At 42.9% G+C, this 16,528-nt stretch overlaps 2 protein-coding genes across 2 annotated transcripts in view; both read left to right on the top strand.

Moving 5' to 3' along the window:
* Nucleotides 1-943, top strand: part of COL22A1 (collagen type XXII alpha 1 chain) — a gene marked incomplete at its 5' end in the record, with an annotated part of 204,959 nt that extends 204,016 nt beyond the window's left edge. The window contains 1 exon segment of the mRNA XM_032713141.1: nucleotides 518-943. Within this exon segment, the coding sequence (XP_032569032.1) occupies nucleotides 518-705 (188 nt within the window).
* Nucleotides 944-7,579: 6,636 nt separating this feature from the next.
* Nucleotides 7,580-8,380, top strand: LOC116795772 (plant intracellular Ras-group-related LRR protein 2-like). Its single transcript, XM_032705763.1, has one exon. The coding sequence runs from the start codon at nucleotides 7,580-7,582 to the stop codon at nucleotides 8,378-8,380; it is 801 nt and encodes a 266-aa protein (XP_032561654.1).
* Nucleotides 8,381-16,528: the final 8,148 nt, after the last annotated feature.

Consider the following 16,528-nt stretch of genomic DNA (forward strand, 5'->3'; position numbering starts at 1 on the left):
ATAGTTTGTCTGCAATCTGAAATTAGGAGTCATTGATCAGTTTTGCCTTCACTCGCTTTCTTGGGGAAGAAATTATGGGAAGCCTTTGTAACCCCATGGTTTACATTTGGCATACTGCCCCTGCATTTCCTCCAAATAACAATGGATCCACTGTGCTTCAAACAAATGAGTTATCTCCCCAGGCCACCTCTTGCCTCCAGCTTTCCCATCCTCAACTCCTCTCTGTGAGGATTATACGTCATTAGTTATCTCCTGCAGCTTCACATCTTCAGTGGGGTGATAAAGGCAGAGCAGCCACAGCAGAGCTCTGCACCCCAAGGATGCCATGGGGAGTGGAAATCTTTCCTTCAGAGACACACTGGTCATATCCTTGAGATACCTCCTAGCCAAACCCAAATCTGTGGGAGCTGATGTCTGCACCCCAGTTTGGCAGCAAAGCCATCCCCTGTGACATTGCACTGCTGAGTACTGCATCCCGGGGGTGTCACTCACCAAGGGCATTTTGTTTCTGTTTTAGGCCTCCCAGGGGAGCCTGGTTATGCCAAAGACGGGATGCCAGGACCACCCGGCCCTCAAGGGGAAGCTGGTGTGCCTGGTCCTGCAGGAGCACAGGGGCCTCCGGGAGCCCATGGACAGTGTGACCCCTCTCAGTGCGCTTACTATGCAAGCCTGGCTGCCCGACCCAGCAATGTCAAAGGGCCCTAGCACACAGGGAGCACCTGCAGACTTGTTTCTAAAACTTGAATTCATCACACCTGCCAAGAGCTCTCAGATGTCTTCAACTGTGTTTCTTTTGTGGGAGGCCTTCTAAAGCCAACAAATGCTGCCGGTCGGTCAGATTATTTTTATGAATTATAATTATTATTATTATTATCTTTGATGTGATATGTGAACTTATTTTTGTTTTCTCCAACATCAGGGCATATTAAAACATTATAAATAAGCAGTTTTTTTCCCTCTTTTCAAGACCATAAAATATCAATGCATTGTGTAGCTGTTTATGCAAAACCATTCCAATGCCAAATTTTTTATCTGTTATTTGATTAATTCTTTCCAAAGCTTTATCCCACACCCTTTAAACTGAAATCAAATCCTACAGCCTGGGGCATTAACTGTGAGATGCAGGCTGATCACAGGATTGTTGGTGCTATCTGCCATCCTCATGGAGGGGAGGAAGGTAGAGCCATGCCAAAGCTGGAAAACAGATCTCCAGTACCTGCAACTCACAATGGAAAGGCAGTTTTGAACAGCCAGTGTGTGTTTTCCAGAAGATCCCTGTTAAATTTAACATTCTTCTGCTGATAAGTGAATCTATATCCTATAGGAGCTACTTTTTATGGAATCATGTGGGATCTCATAGTAAAGACCCGAAGAGACCACAGAGATGACCCAACCTCTTCGCTACTCTCTGTGCAAGAACTTCTGTACTCAGAAAGTTTGATTCTAACAGATGGAGCTTACTTCCCTCTGTCAGGGAAATGTCTCTGCAAAAATCTTCGACACCGTCCGTTGTCAGCTCAGACACGTCAAATCCCATGTGTATTGTCGGTGCATGCACAGCTCCCTAACACTGCTTCACCCAAAAATCAGTCAGAGCAGCACAGAAAGTCCCCTTGTATTAAAAACCTCAGGAAGCCAACTGTGACCCAACTGTTTTTCATGATCTGCTATGACAATAACTTGGCAAGCTGTGTTAGTAAGAGGGTGGGTGAGTAGCTGCAGGCTGGTCTAGGAGGATGTTGATCTCTGACGAAAGGATCAGAGTAAAGAAGTATTCAGAAACATGGAGAAAATCATGTTTGAGGGCAAAACAACAAATCAAACACTGACCCTTTTCCCCTGTCAGCTGATTGCCAAAATCAACCTGAGAATGCAAAGACAGAGTAAAGAGGGCATAGAGTCTGAAAAGACCTTCACAAGAGGTCATTTGTGAGATAAACCTTCTAATCAAGAAGGTTTGCCCACCACAAAGTGCAGATTTGAGAGGTGATCAGGCCTTGGATACCTGTTCCAGCCAGCAAAGCAGCTGCATTCTCAAACCCCTTCTGCACAAAGCAGTTTGTAGTGAGAGATCGGAGTAATGGACCTGACACAGGCACTAAGTGCTGAATGTGTTTGGGAATCTCATCTGCTCTTTTGGAGACAGAAAAGAGGCACCCTGCCCTGCTGACACATCCACCATATGGCATGGTGCTTCCAAACTGGCTAACCCAAGCAGAAGCCACAGCTGTTGATAACCAGCCCAGAAGCAGGCCTTGAGGCTAAAGCCCAGAGATAAACATTTACCAGCCTTGGAGCCTTTTTCTCACCAGCAGCAGATAAATTTTTTCTCTGCATTACTGAAAAATGAAATTAAATAACATGTTCAAATGCCAGTGTTAAAGTCTTTACTGTGTAGCTCTCAGTGGTGCTATTTTTGCTATTTCCTATTCAAATAAATTCCTTGATTTGATTTTACTGTGTTTCTTGTTATGGAAAGACCAATGAAAGTGAAAATATCATGAAGTGAAAAGCTTACCACTTTTAAGTAACTCTCAATGGTATATCTTTTACTGCACTGCATCTTGGGTCAGCTTGCTATATTTTAGTATAAAGCAAACATGTTGATCACATATTTAAGAGAAACATTTTTCCTAGTCCAGGCTGAGTGAGATTTCCCTACTCAAAAACAGGTCCCTACTCAAGAGACACCTCCCAGCATGGGATGAGACATCATTTTGGGTAAATGTGATGGCAGTGAGCAGGTGTTATGGAGGCCACACATCTTAATTGGGCCATGCTATTGTGGCATGTAATTCCTGTCATGATGGTGACTCCTTAGTCACTAAAGATTCTCTCTCATTATGTGTCTGCATGTGTCAAGAATGGGATAGATTTCAGTACATGCTGGTGCATCATGTGAAGGGAAGATACATAATGATGTTCTGTTAAAGAAATTTCAGGGTCTTTAAGTCTTGTGAGATCATAGAATAATTTGTGTTGGAAGAGACCTTTAGGGGTCATTTAGTGCAATCCCCAGTAGGTGAGACGGTGTGATGTCATCCAGCTGAAGAAGATCTAAGGGGTTGTTTTGAAAGCCCTTTTCATTTGAATGTCTGATGGAGCCATTTCCAAGAGCCTGTATTAGGAGCACAAGGGACACATGTCTACTTGGGTTAGGCATAGACTACATGTCTGCAAATTCTCCACCCAGTAAAGGGGGCACAACCTCATTCCCAGCATATTCCAGCATATTCCAGCATATTCCCTATCTGTTCAGTCTGTTCCTGGAGACACCCCAGATTGTCTCTGTGTCCTGAATTCAGTGGGTGCCATTTCCCTGCTTTTTCTTGGTTTTTTTTGTTTTCTTTTTCTTGTTTTCTCCCCAGCCAGTTAAATGACATTTACTAAGCAGAATCTGTCACTAATGAGCAGAGTACAAGACACAAGCTGCAGACCCAGATCAAGATTCATGTTTGTAGCCACCCAGCTTTCAGGGCATAGTCATCAGAGGGAGGTTTCTAGAGCTGCCACCTCTTACAGAAGCAAGCCCTATGTGAATGTGCCTAAAAAGTCACCTGCAACAACAGGTAAGAGAGGAGGGTGTATTTGTAGGATTTTGAAAGCTGTCACAGTTTTTGCCTCAGTCATTTTGTGCATGTTTGCAGTCTTTGGAAAGGTGGCCTGAGATCATTTTCCAAATTAGGTCTCCCATCTGGGCAGCAAGTACAGCCCTGGGCATGGTCAGAGGCTGCCCTCCAGAAGGTGCAGATGGGTCTGTGCCTGAGCAGGTGATGGTGTGTGTATTGTCTGTCCAGCATTGCGTAAGGTGATCATACAGGCAGGGGGTGGCAGGTAGGGCAGAGATGGTGCTGATGGCTCTCTCTCCTAACTGCTCTTGAATAAAGGACAACTGTGGCTTTGGCATCTCAGTGTTCCCATCTCTGCAACCAAGTGGTGGGCAAATCACCATAAGGTCTGCTCACGGAGTCTGAGGTTTAAACCCAGAAATAGGTTAATTTTTTTTTGTTGGATTTTGGTTTGGTCCTGTGGTAAGAGAGGATATACTGTTAAAATTGCATTAGAGAGCAAGGTAATATATTATTTACATTTTTAAAAGGTACACGTGGGATTTATGGCACCACTGTCAGTTGCTGGCATTTTTTATATATATATATATATTGTGTGTAAATTATTACAATTATAAAAAACAGACCACTATTTCGTTCAATTTGTTGCCTGTCAAATAAATAAATTACAAAGACAGAACAAAGCAATCAGATCATTTGGGGAAAATACCTCTTTTTTTTGTTAAATTATTTAAGAATTTCTACTTGTTTTCTAAACAGTTTTGAATTAGCTGCTTCTTGGAAGCTATATCAAATGCTTGTGTGGTTGTGTTTTTTTTTGTTTTGGTTTGGTTTGGTTTGGTTTTTTTCCAGAGAGACAATAAAAATGCTGTAGCAGCTAAGCCCAAATTCTGTGCTCTGACCACAAAACTGGTGGGGAGACAAGCACAGATTTTACATTCTAGGCAATTAAAAAGATATTAAATATATATATATAAAATTATATATAAAAAAACCCCAAAACAAACAAACACAAAACAAAACAAAAAAAAAGTAAAATAGAGTTTACCGATGGCTCAGTCTTTTAATGTGGAAACTGGCCAAACTCTGCCCTGATAAAGATTTCATTTTGGCAGCTTCTGGAGCAGGATCTGATGCCTATGCATGGCAGGCTATCACCATCCACAATGCCTTTGAGCCAGAGACACTGACAGGGACTGGCAAGTGTGTAGGACCAAGGGACACCTTTCCAGAGCGTAAGTGGGTCACCCCAGGGGATATTATGTATCATGTCAAATGATGGGGTTTTTTTGAATCCCATACTCAGTCTCTCACAGTAAGGTTCAGAGTCACAGAACATAGAATCATAGAACATATTTGTAAATGGTGAAGCTGAATTAAGAAAAAGCCTGCTTAGCTTCATTGATTTGATTTAAACCTGAATGTCACAAACATGGATTTTTGTCTTCTGACTTGTGAAATTGGAACAACTGATGAGAAAAGTATAAAGACATAATGAACAGGAGACTGGGGTTTGTAGTTGTTTTACAAAGCAGATTTTTGCTGTAAGGGCTAACATCTGAACACCTTGTGTGGCTTGACTCAACAATATTGATGTTGGCAAAGCTGTTGGAGTTTGTCTGAACTAAGAGCTAGAATATCCTGCTGGGTCCGCAGGGAATTATGCGTTGAAAATATGGTCTCTTTCTTGCTACTTTACATTTTATATCATGAACTTTATGTAGAAAGCACAAGGGAACAATTTGACAGAGGGACATTAATCATACTCTGACGTTCCTGATGAGCCAGCTATCAGCATCAGGAAGAAGGATGTCCTGCAAGACGGAGCAGAGAAGAACCTGCCACCTTGGGTCAAACTCCAGGTGTAAAAAAGTGTAACAAGAGAACAGCACCAAGCATCACAAAAACTTCTTTTTGACCACAGCTTTGGCTCTGCATGACATGCTGTCTGAAAGACTCATGTTTGGATTTGAAGAGAAAAGCGTGTTTAAGCAGAAGGCAGCACACACAGCAATTTGGTTTATTTCACAGGACAGATGTATTTGACAATGTGTTCTTAGAAACACATTTTTCCCCCTAGCAATGTGGGGAATGGTTTTCATCCAAGTCTGAAATTACTGTCAGTGCAATAACTTCTTCAGCACTTTCTTGATAAGAGTTGAGTTTAACACTGAGTCTTATTTTTATGGTTATTTGTGAGGTCTGTTAGGAAGCAACCTTCCCCTGCAAGTGAAAATCTCACTTTCCCTTGGTTGCTGTATTCATCTCTGCTGTATGGATATTTCCAAGTTATTGCACCCATTTTTGCTTTCGAAAAATTATTAGACTTTCATGAGTTCTGCTGAACCTTTTTTGAGTAAAATCTATCCCTGGAAGTGTTCAAGGCCAAGTTGGATGGGGCCCTGAGCAACCTGATCTAGTGGGTGGCATCCCTGCCCATGGCAAAGGAGTTGGAAGTAGACGATATTTAAGGTCCCTTCAACCCAACATATTCTGTGACTCCATGATTCTGTCCCAGGAGCCTATAAGGCCCAAGCAGCCTCACACACTGATGGATACTAGGCATGTGAGACAGCTTTCTCTTACAAATACTGAAAATTTATCTGGAAGAAATTCCAGGTTTGATTTCAATATGGTTTTGGTATTTGCACTCTGAATCCAAATCAAGGGTTACAGCTGCTATGTACCAGACCCAAAAATCTGGGTTTCAGGGTGAAACTCAATTAAAAAAAGCCACTACAATCTAGAATGCAAGTTCATACAGTTGAGCAATAATCTACAAATCTTCTTGCCAGCATTGTCTGAATAGAGAGCTACTGGCGCTCAACACCCATCTGTGCAGCCACACACTCTCCTGTGACACAGGTTCTAGCAAACTCAGGACTATCCTGGGCTGAGGAGATCAGAACTGAGCAGGCTGGGAGAGAAAAGCTGCTGTGCTCCCACTTTCACAAGGCCTGACTTGGTAGACCTGCTTAGACCATACCTCTAACACATTGTCTTCTATCTCTGATAGCCTGAGGGATGCTGTGGATATGTCTCTCCTTGAGAAGCGTTTGAAATGGGTATCCTAAGCATTTGTTAGCTGAAAGCCTTAAGGATTTGAGGATGAAGTAAAAGAGGTTGGCTTTCTCAGCCTGAGGCTTCAAACCCACAATTTTCTCCTTCCAGAAAATGCCCTGCTCTCTACAATACATGCTGTGCTGAGTGGCTTGGGATAAACCTGGCATTTTACACATCTCCTATAAAAGCTATGACAGCAAGGAATAAAAATCTGTTTTTAAATATGCCAGAGCAAGTGTAATACAAGAAAGACAATATCTCCATGGTGCAGGGGTTCATGCATTAAGCAGGAGGGAGAAGGACTTTCAGATTTCAAAAGTGATCCTTTACTGTGTTAGCTGAATGTTAAAGGCACAAACTGACCTGAGGACAGGATATTCTCATGGTTCCCAGTTCCCAGGTCACCAGCTATGACTGTCTTGCTTTTGTTCTGTTTACCGTGTTCTTGTCCCATTTATGGAGTGCCTTATCCATCCTGCCTTGCTGTTTCCATTGCAATCCCTTGAGACCAACCAATGTGAAACCTTCAGCAACGGCACCTTTGATGCTTCCAGAAGGGGAGAGCTACACACAAGCATAGATTTGAACCCACCTTCTGAAAAGCAGAGGCAGAACCCTCCTGTTTTACTTTCTGAACACTGACAGACATGTGCCACCAGCTCACTGGCTGCAGCCATGAGAGGCCACATCACAGCCCAGGAGCTGGGTTTTGTGTACATTGCAGAGCTGGGAGGGAAACACCTGATCATGTGAGAGCACCAAGTGTTTACTCAGTGGGATGTACCTGGGCAACCCAAACACTCTGCATGTGTGTTGGTAACGTGTTCGGCAGAGCGGAAAGCTGAAAGAGGATCTTGAATCCCCAAGAACTTCAGAGGTTTCCTGTGAAATATGCAAGGGATCGTCACTGACTGTTTCCATTCAACCAGCCACTGTTCTGGTGGGACATGGATGCAGTCACCTCTCTCCAGTGTGCCTGTCCAGGTTCTGATCCATTTTCGAGGTACCTCGCAGAGCGTGATCCGAAGTACAAAGGGAAGAAGAAGCTCAAGATCTCGGGCAGAGAGCTGGTGTCAGTCCCCCCACAGGTCTTTGGCTTGGATCAACTGCAGGTCCTGGAGATGAGCCCAGAACGAGAGAGCTGCCTGAGGTACCGGATGGAGCTGCTCCCACAGGAGATCAGCCGCCTGAGGAACCTCACCTGCCTCTACGTGGACTCCAACAACTTGAAGAAAATCCCTACCGAAATTGGCACTTTGAGTTGCTTGGAGAGGCTCACTCTGAGCAACAACCACCTGAGCTCCCTGCCTGCAGAAATAGGGGCACTTCAAAGGCTGCACAGCCTCCACTTGGCCAACAACAGCCTGACTGAGCTGCCTGCACCCCTCTGCCAGCTGGGGAGCCTCACCTTTCTGGATGTGAGTGACAACAAAATAGGTACAATCCCCTCCAGCATTCGGCATCTGGAGAAACTGGAAACATTGCTATTGCTTTTCAACTCACTGGAGAGCCTTCCTGAGGATGTCTGTGTTTTAAGGAATCTGCGCACACTTTGGTTGGGAAACAACCAGCTACAGTCCCTTCCAGCAGCCTTTGGGGAGCTGGTGAACCTGGACTGGGGATACAACTACTGCTCGTGCAATTTTGAGGGGAATCCACTGGAGAGTCCTCCCCCTGAAGTCTGCAGCAGAGGCCCTGAAGGGATCAGAGACTACTTCTTGTCACTTCATAGGATTCGGAGAGACTAAACCATTGTTGTCAGTTCTCTTGATGTGGCTGAGATGGATTTATTCTGCACAAGCAAAATGTATTTCAGACAGAAAGATCTGGTGAAATCACTCTGTGGAGCTCAAAAGTTTCCCTTTGGTTCTGAGGTGATTTCTCTGGTAGTCTTTTTTTTTTTTTTTTTGACACTGGTATTGCACGGTCGTGTACACCTTTCAAAAACTCATCCAGGGACAACTGTAATCTTTTTTGTTATTTATGATAGACTTATCTCAGGAAATGTTGCAGCCAAACATCCAGTCTGAGAAAATGAGCAAGTCTGAGAGGACAGAGTCAGGTAAACAACTGGTGGTATGCAAACAGCAATAATCCCTACTCTGTTTGCACACTGGCTTGGCGCTTGAGTCTGGACTCAAAGTAAGTGCAAGCTGAGATTTCTGGAAGTGTTTAAGGTCATACTGACTTGTAGATTTGGCTTTGCTTCAGATAGCCCAGAATCTCACAATTTTCCCTGGAGTTTTACATCACACACATGTTGAATCATCTCAGGCTTCCACCTGGCGCTGGATAAAAAACAACCTGTGTCCAGGTCCCACAAGGTATCATGAAAGCGATGTCTCCATTTCTTTGGCAGGACACAGTGCATTTCTTAGCCTGTTTCTCCTGAAGAACAGTGTCAGCACAGGACTGTCACACTCTCTGGAGGCAGCAGGGACCTGGAGTTGATGTGCCAGTCCACCCAGAGCAGACCTCAGTGATACAACTCCTTGGAGCTTGGTGATGCACAGGGGTAGCCCAGATTTAGAGCATGCAGCACCAATAGGAAAAGTTTCCACTTTTACTGAGTCTGAGAAAGTGTTCAGAGTTATTAAAATATGAGTATGCAAACTTCCTGCAAGGGAACATTCTGAGAATCTCTGTCTATAATCATAAAAGGCTTCATCAGTGTTACATTATGGAAATTTGCTGAGACTCCTTTCTGTTTCATTTTACTCTCTCTTCCTCTTATCAACATTTTCCTCCCACCTCTCCTCCACTCCTCTCCTCTTCGTGGGTGTTTTCTCTGTCACTACTCCCTCTGACATTTGTGTTTCATTATTTTCTCATCAAAACCTTCTCATTCCCTTTGCCCTCTGTCTTCTTCATTTCCTAGTTCTCCTTTGGCCAATATACAGAAAGCTGCGGTTTTGTGTTTCCTGGAAAGAAGAAGGGTTGAGTCAGGCCTGGTGGGAGCTGAATGTGTTCTTATAGGCTTCACAGAAAAAGGGAGAGAGAAAAGGTTTGAGACATTGATACATGGACCATTAATTCTCTTGTTCAGTCTATTTGCTTCTCCTTATAGCAAAGATCAGCACAGGATCTGAATCAATGTTGAAATTTTTCAGGAAAACAGAAGCACAACGCCAGATATGCTTACTACAAACTGATTTTCAGATTGCTCTGCTCCTGTGTCTACCCCTGACCTCTGTGAATTTGTCAAACCAGCTGTGACTTTTTGGTGTCATAGTAACCAGATTCAGTATATCATTAGGATATCACACAGAGATAAATCAGTGCACACAATAATGGTCACACAGTTACATCACATCGGTTTGTTCAGTTTTCCTGCAGCTGATTATTTCTAAGATGTGTGACATAGGAAAGAAAGGAGTAAAGGGACCCTGATGCCTTGCTCTCTTGGCTCTTTCTATGGCAGCATAAAGGATTGGAGATAAAGGAGCAGGACATGAACTACAAGTCCTTTGCAGTTTGGGTTTTTTCAGAGGAGATTTGGGACTGTAGCTCCTGAAGCTGGTGCCATGAGGCAAAAGCTGTATCAAGGTGGCAATATTAAAGACATTGAAAGACTTTGGTCTTGTTCCTGTTCTTGTCGTTGATCCATTCTCTGGACTCAAACAGGTCTTATTTCCCCATTATTTCTGCTGTTTCTCCATTTCTCTCACCCCCTTCAATATGTACAGTAACTCTACTTTTCTAAAACTTGCCTAGTAAAGGACATGAGGTTGAAGGCAGTGCCAGCAGCACAAGTAAAGAGAGGGTTGTCACCCTGGTTTTAGACATGTGTGGGAATTAAATTCTAGTAACTATGGTCTTTTTAGTGGCTTTTGTCTAATACACTGAATCCTTCCAGGGCATCACCTTAGACAAGTGGTAAGAAGAACAATTTCTTGTGTCCCATGTGAGATTCTTTAGATCCCATCTTGCTGGTTTTCTTCTACATTGCACAGGGTTTGGGCTTGAGGTTCCATTTCCAATTTTGGATACCTTTCTCTTCTGCTTCTTGGTCAGTGATTCCTGAAAGGCAAGCTGACTTTATCTTGTTTGGGGAGTTTATGGCATCTCAAAGCTTTCACTTTTGGTTTTGGCTGATCAGGTTTCACATACTTTGCTTAACTAATCCTCTCTTGAATAACCAGTAACACCATTTCTGAAACCTAGTCATATCTTTTAATAATATATCTGCCATTCCTGAGAGTGAATGAAGCTAAAAAGGGGGTTAAAGAATGCACAAAAACATAATCTTCAATAAACAGCGCCAGTACCTCTGCTGTAATTCTCCAGTTTGTTGGCAACTAGAGAAATTCTGTGAAATTAATGCAAGTGAGGGTGCTTTGACCTTACCATCAAACTGCTTGAGTAGACCGAACATGCTGCTCAGAAGAAATTAGGTCCTGTCACCATGTAATCTGTCATCTCTTCCTTTCCCTTTGTCCCAATTGCTTCCAAAATCCCATTTCCCAAGGTGGAAACCCCCAATAGTGCATATTCACTGCAGCATCTGTGTTAGTGGTATAGTTATACAGAGGAATAAGTAGATCCTGGTGTTGTCATTAAGATGGCATTAAAACCTAATCTCAAACTGCTTATCCTGTATTTGTTGTACTGTCTGTATTGTTGCTAAGCATCCTCCTTTGCCTGTGCTCATTAAAACTTCAAGTGTTAATATCAGAGAATGGCAAACTGCTTGGTTATAGGGCCCTGGTGAAAAGACATGGATACAAACCATACTCGGGGGTGAGGGGGAAGAGGGAATTGTTAAAGATACCATCCAATATTGATGGTAGTTTTGCTTGCATTTCCCTTTCCCTGTCCCATACTGCAAACACCCTGGAGTAGGAGAGCATCGTGCCCTGGAATCATACAGGACTTTCATTTGGAAACTTTGAACTCTTGTAGCAGAGCAGTAATGAAATGTAAAAGCAGGGAGTGAAAAAAGCTCCAAATAGAAATTCTGGGAAATAATATATATAAGGGCAGAGGGCTCCTTAATTTAACATACAAATGCATAACACTTCACAGGCTGGTAGCTCGAGCTGGACAAGTTCTGACTACAGATAAGCTGCATATTTTTAATGCTGGAGAGTTCACCTGAGGATATGGCAGATTCTCTATCACCTAAAGTATGTAAAACTCATGGTCTCACTCTACTGAAGGTATGACTGTAACACTTCACCTTGTTTTATGCAAAGTCAAACTTGTCTTTAAAGTATATGTCTACAATCTATGGCTACTGTAAAAATAAAAGATTAGATACCACCTTTTTATTTACTTCTGCCTTGATTTATCTTTGCGTGAAATTCAGCTTTTTGGTTTTCAGTGTCACGAGCAATGCTTAAAAAATTGAAGGTCCCCAAGTTTCACAAATCAGAGGTCTCTTGTGGCCAGTGATGGAGTTGGAAAAACAAAAATGTAGAGGCAGATGCTGCTCTCCTCATGTGTGCTGGAGTCAACAGAAAATTTCTGGGCTCACAAAGGAAAGACTGGTTGTGAATTTAGTTTAAGTAGACTTAAGCACCAACCACTTTTACAAGTATTTGAAAAGTCTTGTGGTTGATCAGTCAAACATATTGCATATTAGAGGACATCAAAGGAAAAACAACAGACTGCCAGGAAACAAAAGGCACTGCAGGTGTCATCCTACATAAACTACAAACATATTTGATATCTAAAAGGAGAGTGTCAGCTTGTGAATGTGCCATTGTTGGGGAAAAGGCCATCACTATCGAGAGAGGCCACTATTCCTGCCAACTGGATGGACCCCAATGCCACCTGCCTTTCTGTCTTCCTCTGGGCTCTGAAACCTCACCTCAGAACCCGACAGTCCAACTTCAGCAATGACAATTTTCAGGTGGTCCAACGCTGAGTCAGCGCAAGAAGCTCAGGTCTGACATGAATATTGAATATTGTGACAGTTATGGTCACCATAATATAAGAAAGACATTAAGACGTTACAGAGGAGGCGGAAGGGCCTTGATGGGAAGCCGTGTGAGGAGTGGCTGAGGGCACTTGGCTTGTTCAGCCTGGAGAAGAGGAGACTGAGAGGAGACCTCATTGCAGTTACAACCTCCTCCTGAGGGGAAGAAGAGGGGCAGGTACTGATCTCTTCTCTGTGGTGACCAGTGATAGGACCTGAGGGAATGACTTGAAGTTATGTCACGGGAGGTTTAGGTTGGAAATTAGGAAAAAGTTTCTCACCCAGAGGGTGGTTGGGCACTGGAACAGGCTCCCCAGGGCAGTGGTGGCAGCACTAAGCCTGACAGAGCTCAAGAAACGTTTGGATGATACTCTCAGGTACATGGTGTGACTCTTGGGGATGGTCCTGTGCAGGGCCAGGAGTTGGACTCGATGATCCTTGTGGTTCCCTTCCAGCTCAGCATATTCTGTGGTTCTGTGACTCTGTGAATGCATGGAATCAATAGGTTTAATAATCATTGACTGTACATGTTCGGTGACTATCAGAGGCACCCAATTCAATGGAACATGATTCCCCACACTTGGGCAGCAGTACCACAGGAGGAACAAAGTGATGTGCCATGGGCAAGTGCCTTATCATTCAGGATATTAAATTGCAATGAAAGCCTAAGCAGCATATCTAATTAACATCACTTTCAACCATACAAAGAAAGGTTTTTAACTCCCCAGAGTGTTCTACCCATGAACCAAGAGACAAGTGCTTAAATGGTGCTTAAATAAATACTGCATCCAAGCCATGGATTTCCTTTGTTTGTTAAAGATTTCAGCAGTCATCGAGAAGCTTTTTATTTTCCTGCCACCCTAGGGAAACTACAAAATGTGTCACCATTCTCACTGCCGAACAAACAACTTTCTTTGAACAGTTCAGGCAGCAAGAGAACAGCAAGAGGGGGAAAGACTGATGCCACAAGCAAAGCCCAGATAGAATAACCCACACTTTGTACTGGAACTCACTGAGTTTTGCCAGACTTCAGACAGCCAGTCTGGAGCTCACTACTGTCAAGATTCCCAAAGCAATCCCACATCCAGTCTTTTGGTACGTGAAATTTATGAGGACTAGCATTTATCAGGAGCAGTGACTCTCACATCAGAGGTATTGATACAGCTGAGGTCAGGCTGTTACCACTGAGTTATGTCTAAAACGAAATCTTCCAAGGACTTTGCAAGTCTCACTGTTGAAATTTCAAATTGAAGCTTCTTCTTGTAATGAAATCTGCTTTTTTGGTTTGATTGGTTTTGTTTCTCATTCCCCTGAGACTTAGAAAACAGATTATTGTATTCCTGTTTGCAATAAGTCTTTTACATACATGAAGCTTGTTGAAGAGTTTCTCATGAGACTTACTAAAGTTAAATAAACACTGAACCTGTGGGTCTTTCTGCTCTGGCCATGTTTTCCACATCTCAGGGAGTCCTATTCTCCTCTGGACTGTTGCTGTACACCTTTCCTGAGCAGTCATATTCAAAACTGAATACAACACGGCATCTGAAGTCTTTCTAGTGACAAAGGAAGGGCTATTGTACATTTGAAAGTTATACCCCTGTTTGTTCACTCCTATATGGTGATGGTTACTCTTTTTTCACACGGAATTCACCTTGTCATCTACTGTGATACCACACTGTACTACAGAGCTGCTATTGGCAAATTTTGGTATTGGTGTATTGTAGAAGCTGAAGTTTGTGGCTTTGCACTTGTCCCTGGTGAATTTCAGTTTCCTCTTTCCCACCCCAAACAGGTTATAGTATTCTCCAAATTGTTCTGAATTCAAATCCTGTCCTCCTGTGCTTACAATGAGCTTTATGCCATCTCAAAATTTAATAATTGTACTCTCTTTTCTATCATCTAATTCATTAACAAAAACATACACCAGGATTGGATCCGGAAGAGGACTGGCTGAACTCCATTTCTACATCCTTCCACCCTGACAAAGCACCACCAATAAACTTTCTGAGATGTTATCAAACCAGCTTTGCACCCAATCAATCAGTCTCATCTAGACCAGGCTGCTGGGGCTCACTTATGAGAATGTCACATGCAACCCTTTTGAAAACCTTAGTGACGGTAAGATTTGTGACAGTTACTTCCCCTTTATTCTTAAAGCCTGTTACATTGCTAAAAGTGGAGATTAGATCAGTTCAACACAATTTATTCTTGACAAATCCACACAGGTTACTTGTCCTTGCTGCTACATGAAGCAGCTGCTTCATGTTTCAAGCTGTGATGACTTATCTTCCAAGTGCTCATGAAACGTACATTTGTTCTAGAATTTGTGCAAGGTTCAAAGGCAGGTGAGGATCATTTCCCATCCCTCTCTCCCAACAAGAAACTATCTTTAATGCAACAACCAGTTGCTGCTTCAGCCTTGGCAGTAACAAGGACTCCAACAGAGCTCTGCAGAACACAAGCATAGCCAGGTTGGAAGGATTTGGTAGGGCCAGTTCCATGTCATGGTCATCCCTGATGTGCTCTGGGTGGCCCCATGACCTGAGCAGAGGGCTACAGCTCCTCTTGCAGTTTGAGAAATGTAGCTCAGAAATGTGGGATAACATTAACTTCCATTTCCCTACTTGGCTGCTGTGCCAAGGACTTCAGCCTGGTCATGTCTCAGGGAGAAGGCAGACATTGGGAGGGGGAAAAGACACAAGTCTCAAGTTACCTAACCTATTTTGGTCTTGTCCTGCCAGCTGGGAGCTCTCCTTGACTTTTGTTTCTGCATTCTTTTCTCAAATGGATGTCCTTAATCCTATTTTTCAGACTCAGAATGGGCCTGAGCAGCACGAAATTTCTAAGAAGGCAGCAGGAGACTGAGAGTTTTGATCCTGCAATAACAAGCTTCAGTAGCTCACAGGATGAGTGTGTGTGTGTTCCCTGGGCAGCTGTGTCATCTGGAGAATATCTGCATCCTTCCACTTGTAAGAAGGGTGGATCAGATCAGTTCAGACATCTTCTTTTGATCTAGATGAAAGGAGGATTCCTTTTTGTTCTCAACGCTAGTGCTGTCTGTTAGGAGGATGTCCCTTTGCATTGGGTCTGTGTGCTCACAGAAAGAATAGGGGGAAAAAGAGTCAGCTCACATGGGCTAAATATCTGCCAAGCTAATTGCTCTTGTATCATTTTCACACATAAAATACTGTTGCACTTCAGCTGTTTCTAAACATCCACACATTGATAACTCCATGGTTCTGTGTCTGGTTCCTTTTGCAAAGTTTCCTTTTCAGGTGTAAAGCAGGCCTTACCCAGACTGAATCACTGTGATTTGTTCCTAGAGCACCAATGAAACTAAACTAATCCCTTATTCCTATTTTTTTTTTCAACTGTAAAGTTCAAGCACTTTGGTCATGCCCTTAATTCCTCTTCTAGTGTTTGACAGTGTCAGGGTTTGCACAACTAGAACAAGTATATGGGACTGAGAGGCAGAGCTTCTCTGTAGACTCTTTTTGAGCTGATGTCTATCAAAGGCTGCCTGCCCTTTCAAGGAATTAGACTTGATGACCCTGCTTGTTCCTTCCAGTTCTGTGCTCTTAGTTGTCTCTTTGCTTATTAGACTGTGTTGCTCATTGGGAAAAAGCTAAACTGATGCTCTCTATATCAAGAGCATTTCTGTTTGAAATGTTATTTTTCTTTAGCTTTTTGTTCTGTTGTTTGTATTGTACAGTCTGACACCAGTTCTGCACAGTTCTGACACATTCTGCACTGTCACACATACTGGAATTTTTTTGTTTGTTTTCTAAAAAACTTTTGATGATTTGACTAAATGAAACTAGAAAAGAAAATAAAAGAAGTTATACAATTCCATGAGTATGTGTGCATATGGATTCTGCATCTTCATGCAGCAGAGCCATTAGGCAGATGCCCTGTACAGATCTCAGTTCCTTGTCCTGTTTTAATATTCAAAGCACTTTGCAGACTCTTCTGGATG

Source organism: Chiroxiphia lanceolata, chromosome 1, assembly GCF_009829145.1.
Source record: "Chiroxiphia lanceolata isolate bChiLan1 chromosome 1, bChiLan1.pri, whole genome shotgun sequence".
Lineage (NCBI taxonomy): Eukaryota > Metazoa > Chordata > Aves > Passeriformes > Pipridae > Chiroxiphia > Chiroxiphia lanceolata.